Source organism: Melanaphis sacchari, unplaced genomic scaffold, assembly GCF_002803265.2.
Source record: "Melanaphis sacchari strain LSU unplaced genomic scaffold, SCAv2.0 Contig61_pilon_pilon, whole genome shotgun sequence".
NCBI lineage: Eukaryota > Metazoa > Arthropoda > Insecta > Hemiptera > Aphididae > Melanaphis > Melanaphis sacchari.
In genome coordinates this window covers 75,464-93,954 of record NW_020271437.1, presented here as the reverse complement: position 1 = coordinate 93,954, position 18,491 = coordinate 75,464, and the positions used below count along the sequence as shown (strand labels likewise).

Below are 18,491 nucleotides of genomic sequence, written 5' to 3'. Positions count from 1 at the left end.
CGACGTACTCCTCTCGAATGACGACTCGACGCATATATCGTGCCACCTCACAATATGCGTTGTACGGACTGCAAGTGTCAGTAAAGACTGAATTTTATAATGAGTTATCGGAACTATCAAGTGCAATTCAGTACAACATTATAATATATATAGAATAGGAACAGCAGTGGGAATATTATCTAGATAGTAAGCTGTACTGTCTACGAGTGATACGTGGTGTTAACCTCTCTGCTGGAAATGTACACCTTTGTTTGTCATCAGTATAATATATTATCTCGTTGAATATTGATCACTTATTATCATATATTAAATAATATATCTTGCATTATGGTCGAGAAATCCTATAGTCTAAGTGATTTGCCACTTATATAAATCAAACTACTGGCGCTATTTATCGTCGAGTTCTATTATGACTGCCGTTATATTTTTTTTATAAATGACCTACTTATATATTACAAATATATAATGCTATGCATAACCTACATATTTTTTTTAAAATTGGAATCAATACATATAATGTCGATTGTAATAATATATTATGTTAATATAGAGAGAGAACTTGGAAATATGTCATTGTAGTTTTGTCAGCGATGGTGTGCAATTGAGAAATCAAGACGATTCGTGATTGGTGACCTATAACATTACTAATCTCGCTGCTCATCATAAAAAGCTGTTGTATTTTGTCAAGTCGTACGTAGAAAATGTTAGATTACGTTGAGGGGGGGGTTGCACTCGATTGTGCATCGGCTATATCGTCTGACGTCTACAGCGAAAAGGAATTAAACAATCGTCATAATTATTATTTTTATCTCCACCAATGATTTGTGCGAAGGCTTAATGTTTTCAGATTTGTTGCGTTAATTATTCACTAACGATTTATACGTACAGTTAAAAAAAAAAAACTCAAAAGTTGAATAATAATTTGATACCAGGATTTTTTATAATTGGGTGATCGGTCGTCTCTGACGGATTTTTGATTGGTAAAAGATTGGTAGTCGGTATTGCTAAAACACTACAGTGATCAACGTGAAATATCAGAAGATTAGTTTCTTTAAGGGAAGCCAAGTTCTATGTGATGATTTCAATTATTTAACTGTAAGCACCACGCAAATAGTGAATGTCTCATAATTCTGTACATTTGAATTAAGCTACATCAGCGGATTTATTTAAGTTTTGGAGTACGTATATAGTGTAACAATGCGGTATTGCGACAAGTTTCAAGTTTAATAACTATTATTGTCTTAAAGTTATGCGTATGTTGTATTCTAGTCAAATAGATTATACAAAATACACAATGACTTTGAATTGTTTGTGGTGTATAATAAATAACTTTGTTAAAATTAAATACATTTTAAAGAATATTTTCAATGGGTATGCGAATAGCATTTAAAAATCAACTAAAAACAAGAGCGGTCTAGGTTCAAAATATTACCTAACTATGGATCATAGATCTAAAATTATAATATTATAGTTATCGCCTATTTTTATTTTACAAAACGAACATTTTTTGCATACATTTAAATGCACATTACCATCACATCTAAAGTTATAAACTAACGTTATATTGGCGCCGAAATTTAAGTTTTAGAAATCAAGAATAAACCATAAATACATGATACATTAGTTTAATCGAAGGTCTATGTTCTCCATAATTATATCATAAATGAAAAAAAAATAATAAATGGTGAGTATAAGTACACTACGACTGTCACGGTTCAATACTAAGATTTAGCATAAATTTTATTTTGATTATAAAACATAAAATAATACATTTTTTAAACTTAAAGTATTAAAGAGATTTATAGATGTTATAAATTAATATTTTTTTATGAATTGAATATATTATTTAACTTATTTAGTTTGTAATGTGTTTATAATAATATAATAATATAATTATACTTTAATATATATTTTTTTTTAATGTTAGAAATATAATTAAAATAATCAATGCATCTTAATAACATTATTTTCTTGCAAAAGTTTCTATGATAAATATTAACCTCAGTATAATAAATAAATAACTAATAAATTATAACCATTCATATAAACATAGAAATCATTACTTATTGATATTACGAATCGTTTCCAATACACAAAAAACGATTAGGTATAAATCATGAAAGTTTACAAAAATGTATAATAGAGTTATATAAATGTATAATTTAACATAGAAATTACTCATTACATTGTAATTATAAATTTAAATTGACATATAACTACAATAATATTAAGAGAAATCAATTTGAAAAATAAGAAATCGTATAAAATTATATACGTATAATTTTAATATATTCAACAAAATCTTGAATAAGCATAAAAAGGTATATTGTTTTTAATTATATACAAATATATAGCGTGGTACATTATGCTAAATCATCATGAATATTCACTTAATGCACATTTTATATCCTCATTTAATATTTGGTTAATGTAAAACGTTTTTAAAAAGTTTGATGAATTTTGTTGTATTGTTATGGTATCAATATCACTCTGTATTCAAAATATAATGTATTATTATTATGTCTGTATAGAGTGTATAGTTATATATAATAATTCAACTTTTTATATCCCAGAAAACCCTTTTTAAGTAAAAAAATGTAGGTACCAAAAGAATGAACATTTATTACCATATGTATAACTGGATTCAGGATTATATTATTATTATTAATTATAATAAATTATAATTAAAATGACTGAATAGGTAATAAAAGAAAATAACAAGCATACATATTAAAGTTTATATTTTTATGAAGCTTTTGTTATTATTTTTCAATTTATACCAATAATCTATTCCATCTTACTTTAATAAAAAAAAAAAAAATAATAATAATAATAAATAAACGAATTAAAGACCAAGCAACATAAAAATAATAAACTCTTAAAATTACACCCAATCCACTTTTTGGCGATAGTTGTACATTATCAGAGAGGCGGAGTACCCGTAAAACGTTCATTATAATCCGAATGAGTCGATGGACATGTCTATTGTATTACACTTCAATACACTAACGTAACATAGGTACGTAATTTTGGGGATCATGGTAAACATTTCAGAAACTGGAGTAGTCCACTTTAGTCTATTTTCGAGCAAAACAATATTGATTCGAAGGTTAGCTAACTATGTGTGGAAGCGGGGAAGGCAATTCACGTTAGTAATTTATTTAATTTGGGTCAATAAATAACCATGAAAAAGTGTGCTTTTATAGAAAATATTCGTGATACATTGATTACCTACTATATGTATAATAAACTTACATTATAAGTTATAATAGTTAAAATAATTTTTTTTTCCAATTATGTCTCGTATTATGCATTTCTGTTCAAATAATAATAACAAAAATGATAATAATATTGTTAAAACAAAACAAAAAAAAACAAATGTTCAATCGTCTTTTATTTTTAGTCATTTTATAGTTGAATAATATATTTATTATGTACTTACATAAATTTTAAGCTCCTTTGCTCTTTAACAAACATGACAATTGAAGTAAAAATTAAATTAAATTTCAATTTTTAGTCAAATTTTTGTACAGTTTATCAGTTTTACGTTAATAATTTAGTGTAGTACACATTTTACATAAGAAATTCTAGGGTGTTAAACTTATAAATAAAATTATTACATTTTGGTTGTTTATATTATTGCTAAATTTAGGTAAATCTATCTATTTTAAAATTTATTATGAATATAATTAACAACATATAAAATGTTTTCATAAAACAATTTATTTTTTTTAGTTATCATTTTATTTGATTTTATTGAGATTAGATTCTTTATATTTCATAAATACAATTTCAGAATTACCTTTTTATTGTTTTCTGTTAATAATTTTGACTAATATAAAATATATACCATTAAAAAAGAATTAATTCGTTTTACGATTTAAATAATATTTTTGAAAATAAGTTAATTGACGATGATCCAATTAATGATAAATACATTTCATTTAACATAAATTTATCTTTGGTCTAATTTGTATCATAAGATAAACAGTTTTCAAGTGTAAGTTAGTTAATTAAAATGAATTATATATTTTTAAATTTAATTTATTATAAAAATAATAAATTGATACAAGTAGTGGTTATTCTTAAAGAATGGTTCTGCTGAGTTTCATAATAGATATGACAATAGTTCAAGACGTTCAAGTAATAATTCAACTGTTATAGACCTCTTTGGCAATAATGCGGATGATTGATGAGAAAATACTTAGAGCGAAATATAGTCTTAAAATGGAACTCAGCTACTGGATTACTTAGACTTATAGCAGAGTTACTAAGACATTACACTTTATGTTTTGTTCAGCATTTATAAATATTAAACATATTTCAAAATTTAGTTTTTAAGTAAGGCATAATAATATCTACTAATAAAAAAATAAAATAATTTTAATGAAAGTTAGAAAACGTCATCTTATTTTATTACATTCATGGTTTTAATAAAAAATAAGTTAACCTAATAATACGATTTTATCATAGTTTTCAGTTTAATTTTATAATAGGAAAAATAATTCATCATGTTAATTTGCCAAAGCAGTTAAATATATTTATCATTTATTCAATAAAATTGTGTGCTAACTATTTATATTATATTACCCGGACTTACTGACAAATATGCTGCAGTTCACTACAACATTTTATTACAACCTCTAAATCAAATAAGAATTGAGGTTTAAGTGTTACTGATTTTTAATCCGTACGTCTGAAAAATAAAAAACACGTGTTAACTTTAATGGAATTCTCAGTGACAAAAAAATAATGGTGATAGTGAGATTTCATAATGCGGTATCCGTAATTTTCAACAATTGAATGCGACACGTTTTTTCACTATCTCTATTTGCTGAAATGCAAAATTGTCAGTTAAACGAATATGACAATATTTTTCGTTATTGTGATAATTTAGCTGATGTAGGTAGCAACTTGGAGCAAATTAATGTAAAAATTAAATCTGATTATAATACACATGGGTTATAGTTTACAGACAACCTTGTTTGGTTCTTGATTATAAGTAAACCATGTTAGTTTGTTTTAGACGGTAACGAATAATACCTTTTAATATTAACAGGAAATCAATATACACAGCCTATTCTCCTTAGGAAGTAATATACTATAATGCATTGTAAGTTTATAATTTAAAAATTTGGTACCTATCTCATCAATATCGGTAAAGAAAGAACTTCAAAAGATTCAAAATATTGCACTTTGTTTTACTAACTAATATTTTTGATAATTATTAGTTATCAAGAAATATGTTTCACCTTTTATAATTGTTATTTTAATTATTTATTTGCAGCTGTGGGACCTAACGGAGTGATATCTGGCGACAAAAAAATCCCAAAAGAGTGTTTTGTCAAACACTGTGATCAGAGACGGAAATATCCAGTGCTATACAAATTAGAGTTTCAGGTAATTATTATATTCGTTTGGTACAGTGATCACTGTATTTATAACACCAGTGATAGTATCTAGTAAAATATGTCTTTAATATTTAATAAAATATTAAGTAACATATTTAGTTTTTTAAGCTATAAATTTAATTTGATCAAAGTAAAAAATGCTTCACCATCGTAATTCTAATTTATTGTGTTACAGTTTAAATTGTTTTCCTGTCAATAAATAACAAAATAAAAGAAATATAACAGTATAATAAATCAAATGTATAAATAAAAACAAATTAAAATGGTAAATAATAAATTATTCATATAACCATAAGAATGATACAGTCGTAAAATTATTTACACACGTGTTGCTATGCACACAACGACATAACATATTTTACAAAAATTATATATTAACTATTTATATCATAATATAAATACAGTTAATTAAATACATATAATAATATTAATAATTCTCAACATAATTCTAATTAATTTTTACTTTAAAATGATATATAAATATTGGTTATGAATGTTGAAACAAAATTTAAAAAAATACTAGTAAGCCTTTACATATATATTTTTTTTTAATAAACCTTTCAATTTTAAATAAATGAGTATCTAATGTATCTAATCATAATAAGTGTATTGTGTATGAACGCAATCAATGAATAGTAAAATTGTCGAATGTTATCGTATTAGTTTGTACATATTACAAAGAAGTTTGAAATTAATGAGTAATTTACTAACTTACTTTAAGTACCAACATTATGTTACATTCCAAAAACTTATTAGTGATTTGTATGGTATTATTATTATTATTTTTTGAGTAAGTTCATTATAATGAATTATTACTATACTTACTTACAGTTAACTTCAAATAAATTATTATAGTACATTAGTATTTAGTATTTCTCCATAGTAATGTTTAATATACGTATAAATGTGATAAACTTACAATCGTTAAGTTAAGTATACAACTATATATCATTTACATGTTACAACATATTTACAGATTTATTTTGAGAACAAATAGTTAGGATAAAATAAAAAATGATCAAATTGTTATATACCTATACAAAGTTATAGATATTTTAATGTATTAAACTATATCATATTGTGATAAAAATAAAAACACAATTTTTTGATCTTATATATTACACATATTAATATAACAGATAATTTAAAATATATAAATCGATATCAGCATTTTATAAATTATGGATTCATCTATATAAAATTATTAAACTAAAATATTTCAATTTATTAGTAATCGAAATAAATTAAAAAATAATATTTACAATAGAAAAATTTTTTTTTTTTTTGGCAGTAAATCATTAAAAAATTAAATATTATTTGACTTTAATATTTGAAAAATGTTTACAGGCTATAATAAATAATATCAAAAATAAACTAGAAAAAATAATATTATTTAAGTAGGTACTTCATTTTTATTTATTAGTATATTATCATAAATATCACTTTGATAAATAATCAAAAACAGTCAAATTTATTTTAAACTATTGTATTTTTCGATTTATGCTGTATAATATAATAATTATAAAAATTAACTAAAGCAGAATAATAAAAAAAAAAATAAAACTGAATATTACTCCAAATTTTGAGTTATATAATATTATCAGTACCAAATCTAACATTTTTTAACCCGGGATAAAATATGAAATTGGCGCCCTTTTATATCAATAACCTTTTTTTTTTACTTATTATATAATTAGAAATTTACGCCTCCTTATGACTAGCACCCGGGGCACATGTCTCGGATTGCCCATTTTATTTGTTCCATAAATTTTATAAAATAATTTGTTTACTTAAATTATTGGTAATGTTTAATAAACATGTAAACAGTGGGCCGATTTAATCTTCATAAAATATGCTATACGTTTATTAAATGTAGTTTATTAGTTTTGAATTATTTACCAAAATAAAAAAGAAGTATAATCATAATTGTTATTATATTTTAATCGGTTAATTTTAGCTTTGATATTATATACATATTTGATAACCATTCTTTAAATATAAAGTGTAATTATTTTGTTTAATAAACAAGTTTAGTAGCAAGAAACTTTCTATAAAGTGTATTACTTAAGTATAATAATATACTTAAAAATCGTACACACAGAGGTCAAAAACATTTTTTATTAAAGTAAAACACCTCGATAGTAGTTATTATAATTTAGTAAACTGTAAATATACCTTTCTTTTTTTTATCGAAACTTAAATATAAAAATTTACTTCTATGCCTGCTGTTTTATAATTTATTTTTTTAGGGCTCGTTAAGTTATAATGTTATAATGTATAAATCTATTTTATACGAACACAGTTAAAAATTTACAAAGTGTCGCAATGAAATTAATGTCTGATTTTATTATCTTAACGAATATTTCTTGAAAATATAAACATAATTTGTGCGCTAGATTAATCCTAGATGATAATATATTTCAAGTTTTTATTACCTATATAGAAAGTATATAATTTTTATGGGTGCTATATAATACATTTAATTTCACTTTTCTCGAGTACAAATAACTTTGTTAGTGTGTATTATTATAAAATTGGTAGAAAAACATTTTTTTTAAATACTTAAAAAATATTTATAGCTACATTAAACTTAAATACTATTAACGTAAGTATAGTAAATGTAATATTTACAATTTTTTGTAAGTATATTGTTTAAATTATTAATTACATACCTATTTATAATAATTAATATTTAAACAATATAAACTGACTTAAAACTCATGACTAAAATCTATCGATTTCGTTGTTGTATAAAGTCATATAATATAATTTAGTAGTTCACGCTAGTGTTACATTATGTCAAATCGTCAACGTTCATTTAACGCCGATGACATTTTTTTACCTGCAAGTATTATATTATATGCATACAATTAAATGTTTAGTACAGCTATATTTCTATTAATTATAAATACCAATATAACATTATAGTAGATACTATCATTCAATCGAAACTATACAAATACCTATACAATACATATAATGATTTTGTATAGGTAAGTATTTGCGTAGTAGAATTCTGACGAAATATCTACTAAACAAAATTGCAGCAGTAAAGACTAATGCGTTCATGTCGTTAGCACGTTATAAATGGAATCGTTAAATCAATTTACACGAGTTGAATAACATCAGTAGGTAGATAACGAGCAAGATCATAGAAAATATTTCATTATTGCGATGGCCATTAGGAATGCTTAAAGACCATCGATTCACTATTGAAACATATTAATACGAACCACATTAATGATCTTGAACTCTATGGCATATCCTTACCTTGTTAGTTTTTAATCATTGTGTACTCGCTTACATAATCAATGTCTTGAATATTCTCGTAAATTATATTTATGATTGCAGGACTTCAATTATATACTTTAATTTAAACACCTAAATACCTAGGTAATAGTTTTTAGTTCAAAATTATATTTCATTCTATAACATATTATTTCTATTTAATTATATTCCTGATTTTTTATTATGACTATGGCTGATTAATTAAAACCACAAGAGATTTTTGAATTACTGAATGATTACAGTTCTGAATTAAATACTTTGGATGACACTGATAACAGTCAGGCAATGGTAACGAACAAGCCTCAAATTAATTATTAAAATACAAATATTAAAATTTAATGTTTAACTTTTTTATACGTGTATATGATAATATTCTTTAATTTAAATGTGTATAGTAGTATCATTAAAATTGTAATTTTTTTTTTTTTAATTTTAATAAATAAATAAATATTTCATTATTTTGAAACGTCAAGAATAAAAATTAAGAAATTAATCTTATTCATGCTTAATCATATTATTATAGTAAAAACAATGTTAACTTTGTTAGTTTTGAAATACTTTTAATGAAAATAACTTCAAACTTGTGTACATTTTATAGTAACCCTATTTCAACGGTCAAAACTATATGTTATATTAATTCATATTAGTATATATCCTATTAGAATTTTCACCAAACTAAAATATTATGTGTAAGTATTTAAGAAATTTAAAATCACTGTAAGACATACCTACTCAAACATTTTAATAATTTTTAAAAATTATTTTTTTTTTTTGATAAAGAAGAAATAAATTGAAAAAAATAACAATAAAATTATGGTTTAAAATAATACTGCAGAAATTATATTAAACATAAAATAGGGATATCGACCTAGTTCAATTATATGCTTAACAACGTTTGCTATCAATTAATTGAATAACATTAACACACAGCTAATAAGTTAATTTTATATTTAAAATCCTCAATCGTTAACAAACTTGACAAATTACACGTTTACAATAAATGCCTGATCTCAAATTGTAGATTTTACAAACTTTGATTTTTTTCTCACATTCAAACACCTCAATATAAATATCAAACATTTTCATCCATCTTATAATCAAAACTCCATCATATGTCTCCATAGTCCCTACTTTTTATTCCACAGGGCAAAAATATTTTTCAATATTTTTAAAATGATAGAAAAGTGGGTACCCCTCTACTATACATCATGTATCAAGTAGATTACTGTTATGAGTGTGTTAAATTCGAATTCAATGATATATCATTGTATAAGAAAAACCATCCTGAGCGAAGATAATCTATAAGTCTTTATATTAAAGTAATTTATTTTTATTTTTATATTATAATAGATTGATAAAATATTTTCCAAAAACTATTACATTTATTACATTATTAGTATTTTATTCTTTAAATATAAATATTTACTATATTATATCAATCTATACAACTCAAAAATAAATATCATTATTTTCTATGTACTGTAATAAAGAAAAATGCATACTACTTATACAAATATATAATATCGAGTTTAAAAATAAATAAAAATATCACTGTGTATTGTAAAATTTGTATTATAAAATATAATAGTCTTTATTTACTGTCTAAACACATAATTACGTTCAAATTTGACCTTAAAATGCATATATAAAAAACAATTATGGCTATGTATTTTTAATATTTTTTTACAGATATAAAAATAACTTATACTGTATTTTGTATGACATTTTTATGAATTTTGACACGATGAATAATTTTTTATCAACAGTTTTGAAAAAATAGCTAAAAACATTGGACATTTTTCATGCTTATAAATAAGTTTAAAAAAGTTAAACATTTTTTGAAATTTATTGTATAGGTAGTGAAAATAAAAATTTAAAAATTTGATGGAAAATTCAAAAATCTACAGTTCTACATTTTTGAAAATCAAAATATTTTATCGATCACCTATCATGTATTCATTTACAGAAAAAAAAAAAAAAAACATCATTGTAAAATTGATATATCCATTGCTTCGCTCAGAATTTAAAATTATTTCATGTTTATCTACTAAACCATTTAAGTTTTCTCTATTCATCCAACTACAATCTGCCACCATTTCAAGTGATCATTTAAAACTTAAACCTTATCAATTACTTTCTTAATACCTAAGTGTCTAATACGCAATTGATGCCGTGAATAATTCATTAAATACGAAATATTATATCTTCCTACAACATAACATCTTCTCAACTAGGTAGTTACTAACCATATTTATTAAACTTACTTCACTGACATATTTCTTGAAGTTAATACTGATTGTTTAATATAATAAAATAGGAAAAAAAAATTAAATATTTATTTTTTGGTATAATATTATCTACGGCATATTTCAAATATCTACAACTGCTAGTATAACATTTGCTTTTCTTATTGCATTACTATTTGTTTGTTTAGTAGAAATTATAAACAAATAGGTGACTATAAATATATATATCCAAATAAATTTAAAAAAACTTACTCTAAGAAAGAAGTATTTTCATTATTTAAAGATCGTTTATTCCGTTTCAATAATGAAATTCAGCGTTTGTACTTAAAACCCCTGATTTAATGTTCATACTACGAAAATACTCATAAAACTTGAAGGACATTAAAATTCGAATACAGTGTTGATTATAAATTTAAACAGTTTTTTTTTTTTCTAGAATACCAATAACAATTTGTTTATTTAAATTGTTATTTACTTGGATCACAATTTTATTGACTCCATTTTAAAGTAATGGTATTTGAATAATTTTTATTTTAAAATTTCTTGAAAAAAATAAAAAATAAATGTTTTTTTTTTTTGATTTATTTTAAGGGTAAATTTATTATTTATATTATATTTTATATAATTTAATTTGACTTACTCTTCGTGTTATTGATTTAAATAATTTAAAACTAAAAATACTGACAATGAAAAATTGTGTAATATAGCTATTAATATGGCGCAGATATAGTTGTATATATTATATTACATATTTATGTACATAAGTTCATCAATTATATTGATGCAAATATGATTAATAATACATATTTTATACCAGAAAAATGTCTTCTCCAAACTTTTGAATATCATCGACTATAGTATCTAAATACCTACTGTTTTAATGCTATGGTAAACGTATATACCACTGGAACAATTTTTTAAGCAAGATATTTGGATCAAATCAAGTCTCAGAAGTCACGACCAATAACAGCAGGAATATCTATATATTATTATATACTTATACGTATTATATTATATATTTAGAAAGGTAGGTAAATGTTCGTAATAATATTGAAGTGCATAGAACAATAATATTTATTATTAAGTTTAAAGAATTTATAATATGCACAGGACTTAGAAAATATATGCATAATATAATAACATAAATATATTTCGAATCGTGATAACATTTTGTTGAAAATAATAATAATTATGGTATAATGATCAGTAAACCATTATTCGATTGACCCAATTCCTGTACAGTTTTATTTACGTACATCAAGAGCATCTTCAGCATTGATTTTACAACGATTAAGGCGTAACGACATATACCATTATACATAATGAACAAATTTAACAAAATGTTATGGTCCAAACATGAAACTGGATAAAGAGACCATTTAAAAAGTTCGTTTGAATAATTACGGCCCATCTTCGAATAATATTGAAAAAAAGGCAATAGACGTTTTTCAACCAACGACGGCGATGACGTTTTAAGGAAAGTTATTTTTTATATAACAGCGAATTTGAAGTGACATGCATAATAATGATGATCCCAATTCCATGAAAAACAGGATAAGACCGGATACGTCTGGCCACGAGAGAGACATAGAAAGTGATAGAAAGACAAACAGACAAACGAGCAGAAATAGAGAGTAAAGAGAATGCGCACGCGCTTTGTCAACGCGATAATATCATGTTATTTTCATTTCCTTTTTACATATAAATTTCCTTTGACCCATACAAGAGCTATATGATGTGATTTTTACAACCAAAAAGTATTGCAATCACAATTTTATGTAATATATGTGCCCTCTGTTCAGATAACATTATATCAGACCCACATTATACTCGTACATGAGTTTTATATTATATTAAAATATAGTTTGTTGTCCGTCTGTGCCTTTATAGTACTGTGCTCTTACATCTAGCTTTTTAGTAATATTGTTGACAATAATTTATTGAAAAACTGAAAAACCGTAAAAATGTCCTATATATTTTGTGTGTGCGTATGTATAAATTTATCTATTCAGACTACTTAATTCCGTATACCTAATCAAATGCGTGAGGATCTTATTATATTCTAATTATATGAGTTCTATAAATTATTACTGGTTATTATAAACAGTAAATACAGTTAGTTAAAATAGTGTTAATAGTAAAATAACAATTAATTTAATTAATCGAATATCATAAAAATATAATAATTTTATGGGTAACTCAAATCTTGTAATAGTTTTTATTATTATATATAATGTAATAACTAGATAATTAACGTCTAGTGGTTCATCCTTGATTAAACTACGAATTGTTGCATCGTAAATGTATGTTATTATATTTTAATGTAGTCTGCTCATGTAAATACTTAAAATCATGACACTAATAGTTTATAATCTATTTTTTAAATGTTGTTTTTGTTATAGTTCGCCAACTATTATATGTTGTACCGGTTAAAATGATTTGATTTTTATGCCTGACTGTATGGTTTTTGATTAAAAATTAATATTTATGATCATTGATCATGTGTGCTTATAATAGTACTATTATTACATATACTTGGCCGATGATATAAATAAAAGTGGTTCAAAATCATTGAGCAATGCAAACTATTTTAATTCGTTTTCTATGTAAAATAATATAATTTATTATTCGATTCCCAACGATAGCCAAATCAGATACTCACAACGTAAACAAACTAATATAAAAATTGACCTAGTTTCTAGAACCTCGATTAAAATTGGCAATTAGAAATTTTTCTAGTGCCTCTTGTTTTGACAAAATTACATTTTACTTGATAACTAATATAGTTCTAGCTGATTATAAATGTATTACTAACATTCAATAAAGACTTGTAATTTAATTATTTATTTTTAAACAAATATTTCAATATTTGCTAATTTATTAACACTACTATTTAGCTAAAAATATTTAAAAGTTAGAAATATAATTATCTTAGATAACATTAAATAAAACGGAGTTATAACAAATATTTTTATTACTCTCAATCGTTTACGATTATTATCTTGTGAATATGTTTATTCAAAGTATATCAATTTATTAAGATTATATTTTTTAAATGTTCATGTACAATATATTGTACCACAAAAAAACAGAAAACAGATTTTTGGCTCTATATTAATGTATGTTTAACTCAGCTCGTAGGTGCATAGTAAAACATTTTTTTTTTTTTTTTTAATATATTAACATTTCTATACCTACTGTACGCTGTGGCGTATTAAAATAATTTATAAATGAATAAATCTTGTTACAACAGCCGTAGAAAATATTTATATTCTTGCCAATATTAAATGTGTAGTATTTCATTTAGAATAGTTTATGTTATAAAATTCTCAATCCCGAATACGTCTCGCTTAAAATGAATAATAAGAAAATAAATAGTTATGTAGTTATATTTATAGATCATTGTAATATAGGTATATATTTTTTTTAACTTATGTCTTGAGAAATATTTTGTATAAAGAAGTAGGTAAGAACAAAGATGCCATTGATTAAAAAAAAAAAAAAAATAACGGGTAAAGACGTATAGTGTAGTAACAATAATGGCGTTTTAGTAAATACTAGTGCATATATACTTATTGAACAATACTTGAAAGGTATCATCGACAAAAACTGTTTAATCATTGTTTTTCTTTCTTGAAAATTTGACTGTTTATAGCTCATTTAAAAAGAAAATCATTAAAATCGCAAAGCTATTGATAAATCTTTTGAATATTTATAAAACTTAAAAAGAACTAAGATACTGACTAACATTATTAAAAAAATTGACTTAAATAGAAAAAATAAATACAAATTGAGAAACATTTAATGATTTTTATAGTGTTTTAGCCCATGAAATTTTTTATTTGACAATTTTTTTTTGTATGTTTTTACATATATCTTTAGATAATTTTTGTATTTTTGAAAAAATTAAATGGTATGATATGAAACAGATAATACTTATAAACTATATTATTTTTGCATTTGTTTATTCTCCAGGAAAATAACGAGTTTCACTAAACATGTTCATTTGGTTATTAAATAATATAACAATATATTTAATGTTCATTATACATAAATTTAATCTTGGGTTTAAATTTAATATTTTGAAGCAGAGTATTTATTTTAAAGTATTTGCGTCTTATATTCAACAAATCTAATATTAAATAGTTCAGTTACATTAAAATTATATTAATATGTAAATTATATTTACATATTATAATTATAATTATTATTTGTGTACTGGTACTTGAAAATACTTTCATATTTACCATAGTTATTGTTGTATAGGTAAGTTCACACTTATTTTTATTTGGTTTTTTAAATTTTCCTATATTTTTACATGACTTTTTATTACGATTTTATTATAGTTAATTATGATTTATAACGCTACAGTAGGCCCTCATGTATAATCGTATTCGTAAAAATGAATTATTTTTCCCTAACCTAAAGCAGAATGGGCCGTTTGGCTTGTTGCACATATAATAATATAAACCCTCTTCTCTAGAACACTGCACAGACTATATTATAACTGTTCACCGAGGACCCGACTTTGGGCAGCAACAATTTGGATCTATTCCAATTGCGCACACGTCTTAACACTCAATTGGTTTCAATTAAAAAAAATAATAATAAAGAGCAGAACATTTCTGGGATTCGCACGTTGGCTATTTGAAACTATTATATGCCTCTAATATCTATATAAACGTGTACACTGTATTTAATAATTTCTTTTATCTCGGCTACTCTCGTAGGTTTTTAATAAGTTTTAAAATATCAAATAAATATTTACCGTAAGTAAATGTATATAGAGTTTTTTTGTCTTTAGTCCTCACGACACTCATTTGACCGTCCTCGGGTCCCTCTCGACTACTTTAATACTTATACAGATTAGGTACTTACTAAGACACAATATAAAATTTAATTATTTAATTTCTAACATATTTACATAAGTTAACCATGCTTAAATTGTCATCAAATATTTTCAATGTAAATATTTTATGAACAGATAAACTAAGAAAATACTAACTAGAAAAGATTTATTAATTAAAAAATAATGCGATAAGCGTGATAAAATAACGCTATGCGTACAATGTGTAGGATTTGTTCTTAGATTAAAAACGTTTACACCAAATTCATTGAATTTTTAAAGTTATTTTGTTTTTTGTAATTGATAATTAACTGCATTTTTTTAAATTAAAAAGGTTTATTTACTAAAACTTTATAAATTAATTAATGTTTGATTTTTTTTCTTAATGTTTTAAATAATCATTTTAACAATAATTTGACTTTGTAAATAAAAAAAAAATATTTCCAATACATAGATTAATACTGAGTACTATCCTAACAGAGTGTATATTTTTTTTTATTTTACAACTCTCAAATAAAGTTATAATTTATTAGAATATTTTCTATAATTTAATAACATGAAATACTTAAAGTTTTTTTTTTTTTTTTAATAAAAATTATATGATAAATTAACTTGAATTTAATATGGTTTTAGTGTAAGCTCATTTTTAATAGCCCAATTATTTGATAATTTAAGGAAGGAAAAATTAATATCCTAAATCACTTATAATTTAACCAGTATTAATTTAATTAATGCACTATACTACTTTTTTAATGCACTACTATAAACTCGTAAATGACTCAGATTTGGCTCAAGTCACAGCAATTCTTATTTTTAAACAACTAAATTAACGGTTTTTACGGTAATGCCAAAATGCCTGTTTAATAACAAAAAAGTTAACGACCATCATTTTAACTGATGTATAATTTACGTGTCGAATTTATGAACAACAAAAAAACCTTTGTATTCTTTTTAAATACTGTAGTTAAAAAAACGTACAATAATGTTAGAAATAATTTTAAAATTAAAAAAATTATCATTTTTCAAAAAACGAGATATATCAAATATTATTTAGCGTAAAAATTGAGTATTCTATTCAGGGGCAGTGACATATTTAAGATTTCACCAGCATAGAATAACTTATTGTCGAACTTATTATATTTTTAGCAGATTCTAAAAATTAAAAATATCCAACTAAATGTATTACTGCCATTCTTTTAGGGTTTCGAGTACATAACATATTTTATACATCATATACCTGGAAGTTAGTTAAAATAAATAAATACAAAATGACAAAATCGTACATTATAAAATACATTGAACCCCTAGCAATTGTTTTAGTAATGTTCTGGTGGGTCAATTGCATTCTCTGGAGGTAACTACCCTAAAAACTGCTGTGTATAGTATACTAAATACGTCACTGACAAGTATAATACAATACACGCTGTACCTATATTTAAATGAAAGCCATAATAGTGACTAACGACAAGCATTAATTGGAAAAATATTACATAAAATCTGTGTGTACAGTACAGTTAATCATGACTTTTTTTTTTATCTTTCATATTTGCGTTTTGTTCACGAGTGGATCCAAAAAGGATAGAATTTTTTTTTTTTTCATAACGTGTACGTATTCTTTTGATGATTTTTTTTAAATATATATATATGTATGTATGTATATTCATAAACGCATATATATATATAAATTATATAAATAAAAAAAGAATACCTAGTAAAAGAGAAACCCTTTCCACCCGAATAAGACGTTGATTGAAACGATGTAATAAATTGTTCGACGGCATGTACTTTCACTAGCCGCACATATACGCCGAGGGATGGATATGTGGGTCGTATCGTCTCCAATGTATGAAAGCAATCCATTTTCTCAGTGTACACCACCTTCCGCTCTGAAGACGATGAGATATGCGAACGGATTCAATCAGTCGCCTGCTCGTGCATATAATATACGAGTTTTAGGGAAAATATCAGCTACTGTTATAGAATTATACTAGCTGAATTACTCGTTACTGCTAGGTTACAGTAAAAAAAAAGATTTTTGAATAATTATATACATATATAAATATGAACAATAAATATTTGGTCATAATAATACGACAATAATATTTAGGAAAAACATAAAATGGAAATTAATTTAAATACTTAAGTGCTAATAAACTTTATAAATATACGCATAATATATTCATACGGAAAAACTGCAAATACACATATAAATCGACAGTTAAATGAAAATTTTAATGTATTTGTGTATTGCTATTATAGAATTTTTTTTATAACTATATTCATTGTATATTTTTTGTTTTTCGTTATTATTTGTATTTTTAATTTTTCAAAATATCTAACTTTGTATATGGCTACATAAAGTTGACTATGACTAAATACAGGTTGAAGCAATTATATTTATAACCCTATACTTTATCCAACTTTTGTCATTGCGCTTTGTTTATCGTCTTAGCAAAAACAATTATTATTGGAAATTGACGCTTAGTAAGTGAAAAAAGAATATTTGAATAATCCATATTTAATATGAATTTTGCGACGATGATAGCGCAGCAGTAGACAGTTGCATAGTAATCTTTGTGGGGCATCATGATTACGTACGTCACGCCAGTCCCCATTTTATATTATTTATAAAATTTATATTATTCTATCATTTGGTACATCATTTGTACGAATTTATACGCAGTGACACTGAATTTGTAC

At 23.8% G+C, this 18,491-nt stretch overlaps 1 protein-coding gene across 1 annotated transcript in view; it reads left to right on the top strand.

Annotated features, from left to right (window-relative positions):
- The window catches only part of LOC112600192 (receptor-type tyrosine-protein phosphatase kappa), a 138,685-nt gene that overhangs the window by 51,840 nt on the left and 68,354 nt on the right, over positions 1 to 18,491 (top strand). The window contains 1 exon segment of the mRNA XM_025347362.1: positions 5,288 to 5,400. Within this exon segment, the coding sequence (XP_025203147.1) occupies positions 5,288 to 5,400 (113 nt within the window).